Source organism: Symphalangus syndactylus, chromosome 23 (genome assembly GCF_028878055.3).
Source record: "Symphalangus syndactylus isolate Jambi chromosome 23, NHGRI_mSymSyn1-v2.1_pri, whole genome shotgun sequence".
NCBI lineage: Eukaryota > Metazoa > Chordata > Mammalia > Primates > Hylobatidae > Symphalangus > Symphalangus syndactylus.
This window is the reverse complement of record NC_072445.2, coordinates 57,324,467-57,341,565: the sequence shown is the minus strand read 5'-3', so window position 1 is coordinate 57,341,565 and position 17,099 is coordinate 57,324,467. Positions and strand designations below refer to the sequence as shown.

Below are 17,099 nucleotides of genomic sequence, written 5' to 3'. Positions count from 1 at the left end.
AGATTTAAAAAAAAAAAAAAACATAGGAAGATTTTTATGCCAATTTTTCAAAACCAGACATTAAAACAGCACTTCTATAACCTGTAATTGGATTAGAGGTTTTTTTGTTGTGTTTATTTTATTTTATTTTATTTTATTTTATTTATTTATTTTTTGAGATGGAATCTCACTCTGTCACCCAGGTTGGAGTGCAGTGGTGCGATCTTGGCTCACTGCAACCTCTGCCTCCTGAGTTGAAGTGATTCTCCTGCCTCAGCCTCCCGAGTAGCTGGGATTATAGGCGCCCGCCACCACACCCGGCTATTTTTTGTGTTTTTAGCAGAGAGGAAGTTTTGCCATGTTGGCCAGGCTAGTCTCGAGCTCTTGACCTCAGGTGATCCACCCGCCTCAGCCTCCCAACATGCTGGGATTACAGGCGTGAACCACTGCACCCAGCTGGATTAGAGTGTTTTTAAGGTAAAATAAAACAGCACTTCTAAAAGTGTTTCATAGAACATTAATTTAATGTTACGTTGAGACATTACTTGAAAAAAACATGTTAGCCACTCAAATACGGAAATGTTACACTAAACAAAGTTAAAATGTTTGCTTTACTGCAGGACTTTTTAGAGCATTTAATCCACATTGCTGCCTTCTAAAAAGTGGTTATAATACACATGTTAATGCTTTACTGGCTTATTTAACCACAGAACCTTTTAAATTTTCCTCGTGAGGGTTTTAATTGCTAGATATTAAAAGTTTTCTTCTGAAGGAATAGGTAGACCTGGAGAACTCCTGTGATGCAGGAGATTACTATGACGAAAATGGTGTTTGGGGGATGATTTTAGGAGGTGTATAGAAGGTGACCCTGAGGTAGGAGGAAGTGAAAGAAGAGAGATTTTTAGTAATGGACACAGGAAAGCTGGCTACATACTGGACCAGAGAGACATGAACCTGAGAGAACATGAAAGGAGGTCGTTGATGAAATTAGGGGATGCTTGGGGTGGGAGGCAAATCTGAGTCCAGTATGACTCCCAGGTCTGGGTGGCTGTGAGCACAAGTGTGAGCATAATGAATGAACTGGGAAAGCTTAGCTGAAACAACGTGTCAGCACATCAAGTACATACAGACAAGATAAAAAATAAGGACAGTTCAGCAGGGCACAGTGGCTCATGCCTGTAATCCCAGCACTTTGGGAGGCCGAGGCAGGCAGATCACCTGAGATCAGGAGTTTGAGACCAGCCTGGCCAACATGGTGAAACATGTCTCTACTAAGAATACAAAAATTAGCAGGGTGTGGTCACACACGATTGTAGTCCCAGCTACTCGGGAGGCTGAGGCAGGAGAATTGCTTGAACCCGGGAGGCAGAGGTTGCAGTGAGCCGAGACCATGCCATTGCACTCCAGCCTGGGCAGCAGAGTGAGACTCCATCTCAAAAAAAAAAAAAAAAAAAAAAAAAAAAGACCATTAAACCTGATGCTTCATATGCAAGGCAAGTTTATGTAGGCTGGGAGGGAGGGTGTAGGGAATAAGAGGCATCAGAGGTGACCCATCTGGATGTACTGGGTTTGGGGCAGCCCCTGGCCTCCCTCCGATCCAGCTGGGCAGACTTGGCTCGGGGTTGGCTTAAGGATCCCATTCTTCCAGGTGTGAAGAGGCAGGCTGCGGGGGCTTGCTGCGACCTCACGTCGTGTGGTTTGGAGAAAACCTGGATCCTGCCATTCTGGAGGAGGTTGATAGAGAGCTCGCCCACTGTGATTTATGTCTAGTGGTGGGTCACGCCCTTCCCTAACCCCAAGACAGGACTGGAGTTTGTTATTTTTTCCTTCCCCCTCTCCTCTTTTCCTTCCTCCCTCCCTTGCTTCTTTCCTTCCCGCCTTCTCTCCTCCCTCCCTTTCTTCCTTTCCTTAAAATGTATGTTGAGAGGTCTTTGTGGTATCCTATAGAAAAACTGAGAAACAATGAATAAGAATTTGTATTAAAATAGGAAACCATGCATGTCTTGGGCATCTCAAAGCCTTCTCCCCCAGCCCCACCAAAAACAAAGAAAAGAACATGCTATTGGTTTTTAAAATAATACGTGCTTATGATTAAATTTAATTGAGAACATGCAAAAATTATCACATTATAAAGAGGAAATTAGAAATAGCCCATAGTTCTACTATCCAGAAATAGTTACTGTTAGCAGTTTAGTATGTTTTCTTCTAGACCAGGAGTGAGCAAACTAGCAGCCTTTGGGCCAAATTAGGCCTGCTACCTGTTTTTGGAAATAAAGTTTTATTGGAACTCAGCCACACTCATTCTTCCACACACTGTCTATGACTACTTTCAAACTACAGTGGCAGAGTTGAGTACTTGTGACAGAGATTGAATGGCCTGCAAGGCCTGAAAAATTTACTCTATGGTCCTTTTCAGAATAAGTTTGCCCACCTGTGGTCTAAACCTTTTCTTAGGCAGATGAACATGTATTAATTAAAATTCAAAACTGAGTTCATGACATATGTTCTGTTTTGAAACTACTTTATTCACACAGCAGTTCACTTAGCATATTCCAGATCAGTATGTCTAAATCAGTATCATCTTTCAATTGACTGTATGGTGTTTTATACAGATAAGGAATGATATATTTAGCTAATTCTCTACTGTAAGACATCTGGGCTATTTCAAATTTTGATATTCTAATCAATGATATCGTGAATATCCTTAGATAGAAATCTTAGCATGCTCTTCAAATGATTTCCTTAGGACACATTTCCTAAGAGTGGGATTCATTGGACAGATTGTATGCATATTTCAAATTTTTCTTGACAAGTCTTTAAAAGCGGAGGCACTTTCTTGTGGTGTGTATTCATTCAGCCAGTATTTAAAGAATGCTTCCCAATGTTGAGTATAGCATCACTGTTGATGATGGATTGTTAAATGAGAAAAGCCGGTTTACAAAACAGGTCATGCTCTTCCCATCCCTGTAAAGAATGTTTATAAGCAAATATTTATAAGAGAAAAGCTAAGAGGACATACATGAAAATGTTAACAGTGGTTATCTTGGGGTAAGATTATGGATGATATGTATGTTTTTTTCTTCATATTTTCTACCTTTAACAAAAAGATAGAAAATATGTTTTAAAAAGTTATGGATCATTTGTTTAACTTTAAAAAGCAGAAACAAAAGCAGAATTACCCCCAAACCTTTTGATTGAGTCACTTCTATGTCACTCTTTTCATAACTCTCCTTTTCATGTCACATATTCTTCTCGATTCTAGTGATTGATCAAAGGACACCTCTTCACTTTCCCTTGTCCCTTGGACACCCTGTTTTATCCCATCCTGTTTGGCTTTTCTCACACCTGCAACCACAGACCTGCCTGAGTTTGTGTAAGGTTTTCTGTAAAAATGTTCCTTCTCCTCGTCGTGTGGCCATTTGTCCATCTCTGTGTGCTTGCCTTGTAGGTGGGCACTTCCTCTGTGGTGTACCCAGCAGCCATGTTTGCCCCCCAGGTGGCTGCCAGGGGCATGCCAGTGGCTGAATTTAACACGGAGACCACCCCAGCTACGAACAGATTCAGGTACTGGGATACCCTGATGGGAGAGGGAGATGTGGGAGGCTGGTACAGACATGGTCATCTAAACATAGTTGACCTACTCCTCTGATTTTTAAAAAAGACACAGGGTTTGTGTTTTTTGTTGTTGTTGTTGTTTGATCTGCAGTTGCTTTTATGGAAGAACAAAATCATTCACTGTAGACTAAGGTAGGGTAGCTCTGTCATTGTACACGAAATTTGCCGTGGGACTTTTGTTTGTTCACATTTTGAAAGCTCTTCTTTGATTCCTTAGGCTTTGCTTTCCCTTACATTTTTAAGCTAGACTTAGTGATGGCCTTTAGTTGTAGGTTACCCAAATGCTCCACAAGTAAACCTGGGAGATGCCCTTGCAGAACCTTATCACCTGTTGTTCTCACTGGGAGGCCACCTGGCAGATTCCCCTTTGGTCTAATCGCCAAGGTTATTTGTATCTGTGGCCATATTATGACACTGATCCTGCTTCCCAAGTTTGGGTGGGAAGTGTAGATTGTCATGGTATGCATTTTTAGTCTTATTCCTGGGTCTGTTTTGTGTCTTCACCCTTGTTCTGTCTTTTTTCTCACCCCAACTTTATTTTGCCTTTACTTCTAATTCTTGTCCATCTAGTTAATTCCTTTTGAATAAGTTAGAATATAAATAAGTAGTAAATTAATATAAATGAATAAAATAGAAAACTTCATTGAAGCATCTTGTCATGACTTTAATCAACAGTTTCCAACCTTGGCGGCATATTTTAAAAATACTGATGCCTGGGTGCCGCCTCATGAAACTTCATTGCTCTGAGCTGCAGCTCAGACGCCATCATTTTGATAAGCTTCCTAGGTGATTCCAGTGTGCAGTCAGGATAGGAGCCACTCTTCAAAGTCTTTGCTGGGATTTAAAAAAAAAAAGAAAAAAGAAAAAAAAGGGGCCACAGACACTTCAGTAGGCCCCTCCTCAGGTGAGTGAACTGGCTCTGGGCCTCTTTCTCTTCCATGTGTCTTTTTGATCAGCTACAGCCTGTGTTCTTCATCCATAGTTCTTCATTTGTGTGTGAGTAGTAGGAACTAAGAAGATAGCCTTAAAAAAAATTGCCTCCTATGCAAAACTTATACTCTGAAAACTACAGAACATTATTGAAAGAAATAAAGAAGGCCTAAATGAATGGAAACATATCCAATGTTCATGGATTGGACAACTTAATATGATTAAGATGGCAATGCTCCCCAAATTGATCTATGGGCTCAATCAACTCAGTCTCTATCAAAATCACAACTGGCTTTTTACAGCAACTAATTGAAAAGATTAATCTACAATTCATATGAAAATGCAAGGGACCCAAAATAGCCAAAACAAAATGAAAAATGGAGTTGGAGAACTCATACTTCCCAATTTCCAAACTTACTATGTATTAGCTAGGCATGGTGGCACATGCCCGTAATCCCAGCTACTTGGGAGGCTGAGGCAGGAGAATCGCTTGAACCTGGGAGGGGGAGGTTGCAGTGAGCGGAGATTGCGCCATTGCACTCCAGCCTGGGCAACAAGAGCAAAACTCCGTCTCAACAACAACAACAAAAAACTTTCTGCAAAGTTGCAGTAATCAAGACAGTGTGGCACTGGCATAGGATAGGTATATAGAATCAGTGGAATAGAATTGAGAGTCCAGTAAAAAACAAAACAAAACAGAACAATAAAACAAACCTCACATTCATGGTCAATTGATTTTTGAAAAGAGTGGCAAGACAATTTGATGAAATACAGTCTTTTTCAAGAAATAGTGCTGGATATCCACATGCAAAAGAATGAGCTTGGACCCCTCTGTCACACCATACACAAAAAATAACCCAAAATGGATCATAGACCTAAATGTAAGAGCTGAAAGTATAAAATGTCAAAAGAAAATGTAGGAGTAAATCTTGTAACCTTGGGTTAAAGCTTTCTTAGATATAACACCAAAAGAGCAAGTAACATAAGAAAAATGGATAAATTGGACTTTATCAAAATTTAAAACTTCTATACTCCAATGGGTACCATCGATTAAGTAAAAAGACAACCCATACAATGGGAGAAAATATTTGTAAGTCTAATATTTGATATTTGATAAGGGATTTGTATCCAGGATATATAAAGAACTCTTACAACTATAAATAATAAAAAGAAATCCAATTAAAAACCAGGTCAAAATATTTGAAAAGACGTTTCTCCAAATATATACACATGGCCGATAAGCATATTGAAATGATGTTCAATATCATAAAACCACAATGAGATACCACTTCACAGCCACAAGCGTGGCTATAATTTTTAAGATAAAGGAAAATCACAAGTGTTGGTGAAGAAATTGGAACCCTTATACATGGCTGATGGGAATGTACAATGGCGCAGTCATTTTAGAAAACAATGTGGCATTTAAATATAGGGTTACTATATGATCTAGCAATTCTACTCCTTGGTATATAGTCCTAGAAATGAAATCATACATCTACACAAAAATTTGTACACAAATGTTCATAGCAACTTGTTCACGGAAAAAGTAGAAACAACCCAAACATCCATCGACTGAAGGATGAATAAATAAAATTTGGTATGTTTGTACAATGGACTATATTTTAGCCATAAAAAGAATGAGGTATCCATATATGCTGCTACATGGATGACCCTTGAAAACGTTATGCTAACTGAAAGAAGCCAGTCATAAAAGACCACATATGGTATGACTTCATTTATACAAAATATCTAGAATAGGCAGATCAATAGAGAGAAGGGAGATGAGTGGTTGTTTTGGCTGGGAGTAGGGAGGAATGGGGAGTGGGTGCTAATGAGAACAAGTTTCTTTGAGGTTGTTAAAAATGCTCTAAAGTTGATTGTGGTGATGGTTGTATAATTCTGTGAATACACTAAAAGCCACTGAATTATATATTTGAAATAGGTGGATTGTATGTGTATCGAATCTCAATAAAGCTGTTAGATAAAAAGTTAAATGATCTTCTAACTTATCTCCTGAAAAATGCACATTGAGCCTCCATCTGATTTGTGTTGTGGCACCTATGTGGAGCAGCTGGGCCACTTAGCATGACGAAGAGTAGTAATACCAGAGCTAGGCAGCTCAAGCCTCCAGTCTGTTTGAAAGACCATCAGAAAACTCGAAGAGTGGGACAGGATAAACTTTGTGAAGCAGGACATGAGCTATGTCCCCAGTTTGGTTCTTCTAATATGGTTTCTTTTCAGTCAGTTGATCTCCATCTCATCTCTAATTATTATAAAGAATTAAAACAAATCATCATTGTAGGAAAGCAAGAAAATGCAGATAAAGAAAAAGAAGAAAATAAAACTGGAGTATTTCCACAACCCAAGTTTAGAGTTGGCCCCCACCTCCCGTGCCACGGACTGAGCAGCAGGGGCCCAGCATCCCTTGCATATGGTGGCCGTGTCTTCATGTGAAAGAAACTGAACTTGGTGGTTTTTCCTGCCAGTTCAGGAGAGATTCTTGCCATGTAATATATATCATTGCACAAGTCAAGCCTCCTAAAACCACAGGCCTGTTTCGGCTGCTACTTCAGCCAAAATTCTTCAGCTTCATATTGTCTTGAAAACCTATGATTGTCTCTAACAAACAGGCTACTTGCTAGTTAGAAATTCTTATCAATTTGACAAGCTACTTATCAACCAGACTGATCACAAGAACTGTCATCTCATCAATGAAAGAGTAACTGATCAATGAAGCCAGCAATGCTTTTTTCTTGGCATCATCAAAGCTGACATTTAGAAGAGATGCTGGTGATAGTCATCTCATCCTACTCAATTTTTCAAAGGCAGAAACCAACCCTGGAGCAATTGAGAGGACTGTTTAAACACGGAGCTTAACAATGGCAGAATTGTATATCTCATGCTTAACAGATTTTGGTTGAACTTTACCCTAGGTCAGGGGTCAGCAAACTACTGCCTGTGGGCCAAATTTGCCCACCACCTGTATCTGTAAATAAGGTTTCATTGGAACACAGCTGTGGCCATATGTTTGTATATTGTGTGTGGCTGCTTTTGCACTAGGATGACAGAGGTGAATAGTTACAACAGAGACTGGCTGGTCTGCAAAGCCTGAAATATGTCCTGTGTGGCCCTTTACAGAAAAAGTTTTCTAACCCCTGCTCTAGGTTAAGGAGAAAAAAAAAATGGAATAATGTTCTCTGCTACTTTTAACCTGATTTTCTTTGTTACCTAAATAGGCAGCTAGAATGCTGCCTATATTTTAATAAGGATTTGGATCTCACAAGACACCTTAGGCCTTACACAAGTTGTTCAGATTCTTTGCCCCAGTTCTAATCTAGAGACAAAGGCATAGAATTCTCCTCCCACAGGAATGTATTTATATTTTCAAGGTGTTAATTAGTTCCAGTTTTGGTTTTGTCGTTTTCCCCATGTCCGATGCTTATATTGGATGATTTCTGATAAACCCTGACTATTCCAGTAAACCCTAGGTATTTTTTAATTTAAACCTCAGTGTTTTGACTGTTACTCAACCCCAGGGGGCCTTGGCTTGTAGGATTTGTACATTCGCTGAGGCAAAAATGGGACTGTCGCTGCAGGGAGCTGGTGGCCAGGGCCTTCAAAGCACCTTTGGCCCACCGTGCCCTGCAGCCACTATGTTGTGCCCTGTTGATCTTTGAATTTCTCTAAATGTTGAGATTTAATTAAAGTCCACAAATATTTATAAGTATCCACTATGTATCAGACACTGTTCTAAGTGCTTAGGATAGGATATATCAGTAAACAAAACAAATATCTACCAAGGGAAGATTATATTCTAGTGGTGGAGGCAGACAGGTAAGCAGGGAACTTAAGGTACACATTCTACAGCACGTGAGCTTTGCACAAAGCAAAGATGCACAAACCTCATTAAGAAGAGACTGGAGCAAAGACTTGAAGGAGGTGAGGGAGGCAGCCGAAGACGTGATCTGGGATAAGAGATTTCTAGACACTGGGACCACCTGGAGCAGAGTCCCCTCAGTGTGGCTGGAGTGGACAGAGGAAGTCCCAGAAGAGGCGAGCAGTAAAGTAATGGAGTTGGAGGCTCTGGGGAGGGAAGACACCCCAGCTATCTGCTGGTGGAATTTAGAAGTCTAAGGAATTGTTAGGTAGAAGAGTTTTATAGATTGTTGTGGTTATATAGTTACCTATCTAGGGTGTGAAGAGGTCACTGCTTTGAAGCGATAGTTGACTGTGTGTGCTAGGGAAGTCCAGCACTCTCCCTGGCTGTGCTGTCAAGGGCGGGTAGGGAAGCCCTCCTAGTCCATGCAGTCAGGGCTTAGTTGGTCTGTTCATTCAAAAAGCCACTGAAAACAAGACTAATAGAAAAGGACACATGCATGCTTTAAACATTTTGATATAAAGCATAAATCTACTTTCATTTGCTTTTTGTTTGTTTGGTTGGTTTTTTTGTTTTGTTTTAAGACAGAGTCTTGCTCTGTTGCCCAGGCTGGAGTGCAGTGGCGCAATCTCGGTTTACTGGAAACTTTGCCTCCTGGGCTCAAGCAATCCTCCCACCTAAGCCTTTCAAGTAGCTGGGATTACAGGCGTGCACCACCACACCTGGCTAATTTTTGTATTTTTAGTAGAGATAGGATTTCACCATGTTGGTCAGACAGGTCTCAGACTCCTGGCCTCAAGAGATCCACCTGCCTCGGCCTCCTGAAGTGCTGGGATTACAGGCGTGAGCCACCACACTTGGCCTGCTTTTTTTCTTTTTGGAATAGAGCTAAAGGCCTTTTGTTTTGAATAGGGATCTGCTGATTGGAGCTCACCTTTCTTGCATAAATCGTATCCATAATCTTCCTCGTGTTCCCCAAATATCCCTGAAGATAGGAATGACTCCAGCCCTTATTTTATAAAACAAAACAGACAACCAGGAAAATCAGATCCCAAGGCCCCCACCTAGACTTCCTGAGTCAGAATTTCTAGGGGGAGATGCCTGTTTATCTGTGTAGTTAGCAAATGACCCAGGTGATTCTTTTTTTTTTTTTTTTTTTTTTTTTTTTTTGAGACGGAGTCTTGCTCTGTCGCCCAGGCTGGAGTGCAGTGGCGCAATCTCGGCTCACTGCAAGCTCCGCCTCCCAGGTTCACGCCATTCTCCTGCCTCAGCCTCTCCGAGTAGCTGGGACTACAGGCGCCCGCCACCACGCCCGGCTAATTTTTTGTATTTTTAGTAGAGAGGGGGTTTCACCGTGGTCTCGATCTCCTGACCTCGTGATCCGCCTGCCTCGGCCTCCCAAAGTGCTGGGATTACAAGCGTGAGCCACCGTGCCCGGCCGACCCAGGTGATTCTTATCAAGAAACCTTGGCAAACACTGGATTACAACTTCTGGTTTTTGATATATTTTTTTCTTCTTTTAAAGGAGAGCAAGAACTTAGGAAAAGAAACATGTGAAGCAGTCTTCACCCATCTTTTACACCTACACCTAATTTAACCAAATTATATTTAGTGACTCAGTATGTCTTTCCCAAGCATTCAACTAGTTTTCCTAGAAACAACTCCCTTAACAGCTCTATTTTTGCAGTTTATTACATAATTTTAAATTCAGTGAGATGATTACATTAACCAATACAAGTGGCATGAGCAGATGTGGAACTAACACCGTGGTCTTGGTTGTCCTACAACTGGTGGGGGCAGGCAGAGTGCACAGATGCGCTAGAAAAGAGGCTTTCAAACATTGTTCATGTATGCCTTTCACATTAAAAGTTGACATCTAACATTTTTTAAATCAAATATAGTTGGAGATGTGATTCCAAGTGCATTGGAAACACTGCCATTTTATTATTTATTTATTTATTTATTTATTTATTTTTGAGACAGAGTCTGGCTCTGTTGCCCAGGCTGGACTGCAGTGGCACGATCTCGACTCACTGCAACCTCCGCCTCCCTGGTTCAAGTGATTCTCCTGCCTCAGCCTCCCAAGTAGCTAGGACTACAGGCATGCGCCACCACACCCAGCTAACTTTTTGTATTTTTTTTTAGTAGAGATGGGTTTTCACCACATTGCCTGGGCTGGTCCCAAACTACTGACATCAGGCAATCTGCCTAGCTCACGCTCCCAAAAGTGCTGGGATTACAGGCGTGAGCCACTGTGCCTGGCCGAAACACTGACATTTTAAAATAAAAACTACCATATCATGGTTTAAAATGTATCCAGTCCAATCTGAATGTTGTAACTATCTGGTAGACACCACCGTCCATTTACAAAATAAATATACAAGCCCTTCCTTAACAATTGGAAACTTCGCATTTTTTTCTCTTTGAACTTGTATTTCCATTCTATCACTACTACAGAATTTATACTAATGTAATATATTTTTATGCATGAAAATCTTTTACTGGCCAGGTACAATGGCTCATGCCTGTAATCCCAGCACTTTGGGAGGCTGAGGCTGGAGGATCACTTGAGGCCAGGAGTTCAGGACCAGCCTGGCCAACATGGCGAAACCCCATCTCTACTAAAAATACAAAAATTAGCCAGGCATGGTGGTCCACACCTGTAATCTCAGCTACTCAGGAGGCTGAGGTGCGTGAATCCCTTGAGCCTGGGAGGCAGAAGTTGCCGTGAGCTGAGATCGTGCCACTGCACTCCAGCTTGGATGACAACACAGTGAGACTCTGTCTTAAAAAAAAAGAGAAAGAAAATCTTTTACTGACTACCTATTATAGTTCTACAGCAAAATATCATATGAATTATTTAATTTTTTCAATTTCCTTAAAATGTTAAAAAATGCTTTACTAAGAAATCTTCTAGATAGAATTATCACTATAGTAATCTGCAGTGCATAATTGTAAAAACAAAAAATATATATAAGTGTAGATTAATAATTCCAAACAAGTAAAATTTTATTGGAATTTTTTTTTTCTTTGAGATGGAGTTTTGCTCTTGTTGCCCAGGCTGGAGTGCAGGGTGCAGTCTCAGCTCACTGCAACCTCTGCCTCCTGGATTCAAGCGATTCTTCTGCCTCAGCCTCCTGAGTAGCTGGGATCACAGGTGCCTGCCACCGCGCCCAGCTAATTTTTGTATTTTTAGTAGAGACGGGGTTTCACCATGTTGGCCAGGCTGGTCTCAAACTCCTGACCTCAAGTGATTCGCCCACCTCGGCCTCCCAAAGTGCTGGGATTATAGGCATGAGCCACGGCTCCGGGCCTGGAAATACATCCTTAATAGATGAATGGGACATAAACTTTGAATTGGTCCATGTTTCTATGGCTGAATCTTACCTATTGTTGGAAGGAGACAGTTGCTCCTGTTCTAGCCCAATCCTCCTGTAGTCCCCATAAACAAACCAGTATTCTGTCAAGATCAGGTTTATTGATTTAATGCAATGAGGGAGACCGGACCCCTGTAGAACTGAGAAGTGTTTCCCAACAAGGGAAAGGTGGAGTTATTGAAGCAATTGGGCGGAGGGTGGAGTTTAAGTGAAATTTGAATGCAGTAGTTTTTGATAGACTCAAGCAACTAGCAGGGCTGTACAGTGTAAAGGGGTCAACATCATGTCTGGCTGGCAGAGTAGGCCAGGGTCCCACTTCCCCAGAAACTATAATACAAAGTTCAGATCAATGTGGAATATTGTGTCCAGAAATCCCTTATCTGAAGCTCTGCACCTGGGTTGGAAATCCAGGCTGCTTCTCAGTATCAAAGTGACTTAGATCCTCAAGGCTAGAGGAACATTTCATTCTTTACTGCTATAATTTCAAATAGCAAAGTTTCCAATAGTTTATAATATTAAGGAACAAAATCCAAAAGCAGTAGTCAGTCTAAGAATGGAATTAAGACACTTTGCAGCTTATCCTAGGGGAAAATATATTGTTTCCTATTAACGTTGCAGCTGGCTTTACCCGTGTCTTTTATTCCGATCCAAAGAATCGCTGGGCAGATTTTGACCAGCCAAGCTAAATTTTACTTTTTCAATGTCATTTGTAATCCTCAGTGTTTGTTTTTTATAGATGTAAGTACTGAAAGACCTGGGCCACCTAAACTCTGGGCACGAGGGAATTTTTTTTTTTTTTAAGAGATGGGGGCTCCCTCTGTCACCCAGGCTGGAGTCTGTACAGTGATATAATCATAGCTCACTGCAGCTTCAAACTCCTGGCTCAAGTGATCCTCTCGCCTCAGCTTCCTGAGTCGCTGGGACTACAACCTCTTGTCACCATGCATGGTTGTTTTTACTATTACCTTTTTGTAGAGACGGGGTCTTGCCATGTTGCCCAGGCTGGTCTCGAACTCCTAGCCTCAAGCGATCCTCCTGCCTCAGCCTCCCAAAGTGCTGGGATTCTAGGCATGAGTCACTGTGCCCAGCCATGAAAGAAATTTTGGTATAGCCTTGCCACTCCAATTTTGGACCACCTTCCAAGTTATATGCCAAAATACACAGAGTAATTTTGTATCATACTTAGCGGTCTGTTCACTGAAAATCCTTTCCGACCCTCTTTCAACTTTATTGAAAGCAAGAATGAAACCATCCTACTTACATATGAAGGTGTCAGATCTACACCAGTATTCCAGACGTCCCTCTGTTTGGCACTCCATATGTTTCACACTCCCTGTATTTCACACTCGGGGATGAGGTATCATTGTAAAATTCGGGATGGGTGAGGGGTCCAGCTTGCTTTTGTAAGGCGGAAGAAGGGTGAATGTGGAAAGGGGCACTTGAAATCACTTAAGAAAGAGAAGAGGTGGAAATTGAGGATCTGGGAATTCCCTAAATGCCCCCCATGCCTGGCAGTAATTCCTGGATAACCACATACATACTGGCCTGGAGCTTTCTGGAAGTCAGTGCTCAGCATGTGGCAGGGGGCAGACAGACTGGAGATGCCATGTAGTCTGGGCTGTCCATTAAGTGGCATTCAGTTGATAGAACACGGCATTTGAGGGCTAAGGCAGTCACGATTTGTATTGTATCAAGAATAAATAATATAAATGGGTTGCATTGAGGAAATGCCTTTTCCATTTTTAATTGTGCTCAACTGGTTTTCTTATTAATAATGCATGAGGAAGTCCTGCTTTTGCTTCTTATTCATAGTTTTTTTTCCCTGTCCGAAGTGTTTTTCCTTGGAGGAAACAAAAGTCCATGATTTTTCTTCTTTTTTCTCCTTCCTCTTTCTCTTTTTTCTAACTACAGCTCAGAGGCTAGTCAGAAAGTTCAACAGATAGTTTGAGAGGCTCATTGACTTAGCTGAAATCCTGGTGGTCAAATAGTGCACGAGTATTTTTTTCTCTTGTCCTCAGTACTACCTGTGAATGCTGCTGTAATGTTTTATGTATATATATATATATATATATATATACACACGTGTGTATATATATGTGTATATATATACACACGTGTGTATATATATGTGTATATATATACACACACACATATATACACACATATACACACACAAAACATATGTATTGTGTATACATATAACATGCCAAACACATACGTGTTATATATATAGATACACATAAAACATATATGTATAAGACACACACGTATATTTTATACTTACAATTTCAGTGAGTTTGGCAGTACAGTCCCAAAATATACTTTACTTGCACAGGTTCTCAGGATTTGAAAAAAAAAAACAAACAAAATACACTTTATAATCATGTCTCTTACGCCTTGAAATAAAATTCTTCTTTATGGCACATAAATTCTAGACATTTGCTTCTCAAAATTCCCACAGTCACAGAGGCCAGCCCATAGTGAAGTGTTATAACTAGAGTTGTTAGAAACTAAATGGAAGAAGTGGGCATAAAAATTCATAATACCATCTTTATGAGAATTTGGGTTTTACTTCGGGTATTACTTCAGAAATAAGTGCTTGTTGAAGTAGGGCATTCATTTTGCTAACCTGTAGTTCAAAACTGCTGTATTTGCTTCTTGTCTTTCAGGTTTCATTTCCAGGGACCCTGTGGAACAACTCTTCCTGAAGCCCTTGCCCGTCATGAAAATGAAACTGTTTCTTAAGTGTCCTGGGGAAGAAAGAAATTACAGTATATCTGAGAACTAGGCCACACGCAGAGGAGAAATGGTCTTATGGGTGGTGAGCTGAATATTGAACAATCTAAAAATAGCCTCTGATTCCCTCGCTGGAATCCAACCTGTTGATAAGTGATGGGGGTTTACAAGTAGCAAAGAGCACCCACATTCAAAAGTCACGGAACTGGAAAGTTAATTCATATTACTTGGTTTGAACTGAAACGTAAGATATCTTTGATGTGTATGGTTGGTTAATGGGAGGGAAAAATTTTGTAAATTATTGTCTAAAAAAATATAGTTATCCCGATTATATTTTTGTTATTTGGGCAAAGTAGAAGTCGAAGGGTAAAAACCCTACTATTTAATTCTGATTTTTGCACAAGTTTTAGTGGAAAATAAAATCACACTCTACAGTAGGTAATTCATTGTATAAAGACGTTACACGGGATATGGCTTTATTGGGGACTTTTTTTTTTGAGACAGAGTTTCACTCTTGTTGCCCAGGCTGGAGTGCAATGGGGTGATCTCGGCTCACAGCAACCTCCGCTTCCCGGGTTCAAGAGATTCTCCTGCCTCAGCCTCCTGAGTAGCTGGGATTATAGGCATGTGCCACCACACCCAGCTAATTTTGTATTTTTAGTAGAGACGGGGTTTCTCCATGTTGGTCAGGCTGGTCTTAAACTCCCGACCTCAGGTGATCCGCCCACCTCGGCCTCCCAAAGTGCTGAGATTACAGGCATGAGCCACCGCGCCCGGCTTACTGGGGGCTTTTTAACCTTGTCTGGCTACATTACCTCAGTGAACAAGGGGCAGCTCACAACAGGAACTCATGCAAAGAAGGAAGAGAACAGTACCAACAAGGTAAAACATCACGATGAGAATATGCAAATATGCGGACCCCCAGGATAAATGCAGCTGCCTAAAATTTAACTCTGGCTCCCGTAGACGGGGGAAGCCTCAACAGTGAAGCGCTTCTCAACATCATAAATGCAGAAGCATATCGTTCCTGTGGGGCCTGCCAACCGTTCCCAGATGCTGAACTCTGCCGGGAGTTTTTTCCATGGGACTTTAAAAAATGATGCCCTTATGTTGGGCCAGACCTCTGTTAACTTCAGTAGGGATGGCACCAGGTTCAAGAGGCCAAAGAAGAGACCTGGAGCTAGTGAAGGAAACATAGGGTTTATTTGGGGAAACTTACAGGGTGGTCCAGTGGCCGCGGACTAGACAGAACGGCAACCACTTATAAAAAGCATGGAGTTTATATAGCACTTTCACTCAGCACCCTCCCCCCAGCAACCTCCACGTGGCAACCCTCATTTCTTAAGTTATTGCTGTCAGATGCATCTACCATACAGGGTCATTCTCAGGGGATGCTTAAGTTATTTCTGTCAGGTACCTCTTCCATACACTTTACTACCTTGGAGTAAAGTAGTAAGCATACAGCTTTTTCCTTAACCTTTACCAGCTAACTCAGTGCTTAGGGGCCTTGGAATGCCTGCTGTCCAGCGAGTGTCAGAGGCCTGACTGGGAGGCATGGCCATTATCAACACTGTATGAAGGTCACATGGCTCCCTGAAGTGATTATATACCTGGACCACATCACCTCAGCCCCTTGCAAAATTGCATTTAATGTTACAGCCTTGGCTTTTATAGAAACAGGCAACAAGACACTGTCATGTAAAACATTGTACTGCATTGCAAGGCATAACCTTTAATAAATCCCAGTGGCCCTTTGTGTGGGGAGGAGGGATGCTTATAGCCTATGGGGTGGCTGGAGAACCAGTCAGGGACCCTGAGGGCTCGATTTACACTTTCCATGGGTGGGCCAAGGAGTTGACACTGAGGGCACTGGTAATACCTGTGATAGTCTTATAGTACTTATAAAGCAGTTTTGCGCATAAAATACCATCATGCACTTATAAGAAGTTTGTTCCTGGGCTGCTCCAAGTTAACTTTATTCATTTTCCTAGTGTTAGCACAGTGTCTCAGGGAGTCTGATTATATTTTTGATTTGTAATTTCTATTTGACTAAGGCCTAGGATTTCAAAACTGTTCTTTGCGATTCCTCTCATACTGAACTTCAGGTTCGGCAGCTTTTTTTTTTTTTCTTAAGTTTTATCATTTTTGTTCCTATTTGGTTTTGTTGTTTTTAAATTGGGAACTGCTTCTAAAACAGAAGACATGAAAGGAGAATTAAAAATACAATATATGTGTGAGATAGAATTATTCAACTTAGCATTTATTAAACATCTACCATATGATAGACATTAGAAATAAAATGACTAGCAAGACCTGGCCCTTCCCCTCAGGAGTTCACAGAGTGGCTGGAGCAACTGTCATATAAGCTGTTACGCAGTGCAGAAACTGCATAGACATTTGTGCGGGTTCAGACCAGCGCAATTAGAGATAGGTAGAGTGGGATGAGGTAGGAGGTAAGGTGCTTGAAATTTGCCTGGGTAGGAATTTTTGAAGTATAAAAAGGCTTCTGCCTGGGGGGCTGCGGCAGTAGAGGGAAGAGCAGGGTCGGTACAAACGCATGGCAGGTGTGAAGCAGTTTGATTTGT

General features: G+C 41.2%; 1 protein-coding gene across 22 annotated transcripts in view; it reads left to right on the top strand.

Annotated features, from left to right (window-relative positions):
* SIRT5 (sirtuin 5) overlaps nt 1-14,956 on the top strand; it is a 39,845-nt gene extending 24,889 nt beyond the window's left edge. For 18 of the 22 annotated variants that reach the window (XM_055263474.2, XM_063632875.1, XM_055263477.2 and 15 more), the window contains 3 exons: nt 1,628-1,751; nt 3,428-3,543; nt 14,448-14,956. In XM_055263474.2, coding sequence (XP_055119449.2) covers nt 1,628-1,751; nt 3,428-3,543; nt 14,448-14,523 — 316 coding nt within the window. In that variant the 3' untranslated portion in view covers nt 14,524-14,956. Of the gene's footprint in view, nt 1-1,627; nt 1,752-3,427; nt 3,544-6,765; nt 8,030-14,447 lie in introns of those variants that run through there. The other 4 variants (XM_055263481.2, XM_063632882.1, XM_055263484.2 and 1 more) reach the window with 2 other exon arrangements.
* Nucleotides 14,957-17,099: the final 2,143 nt, after the last annotated feature.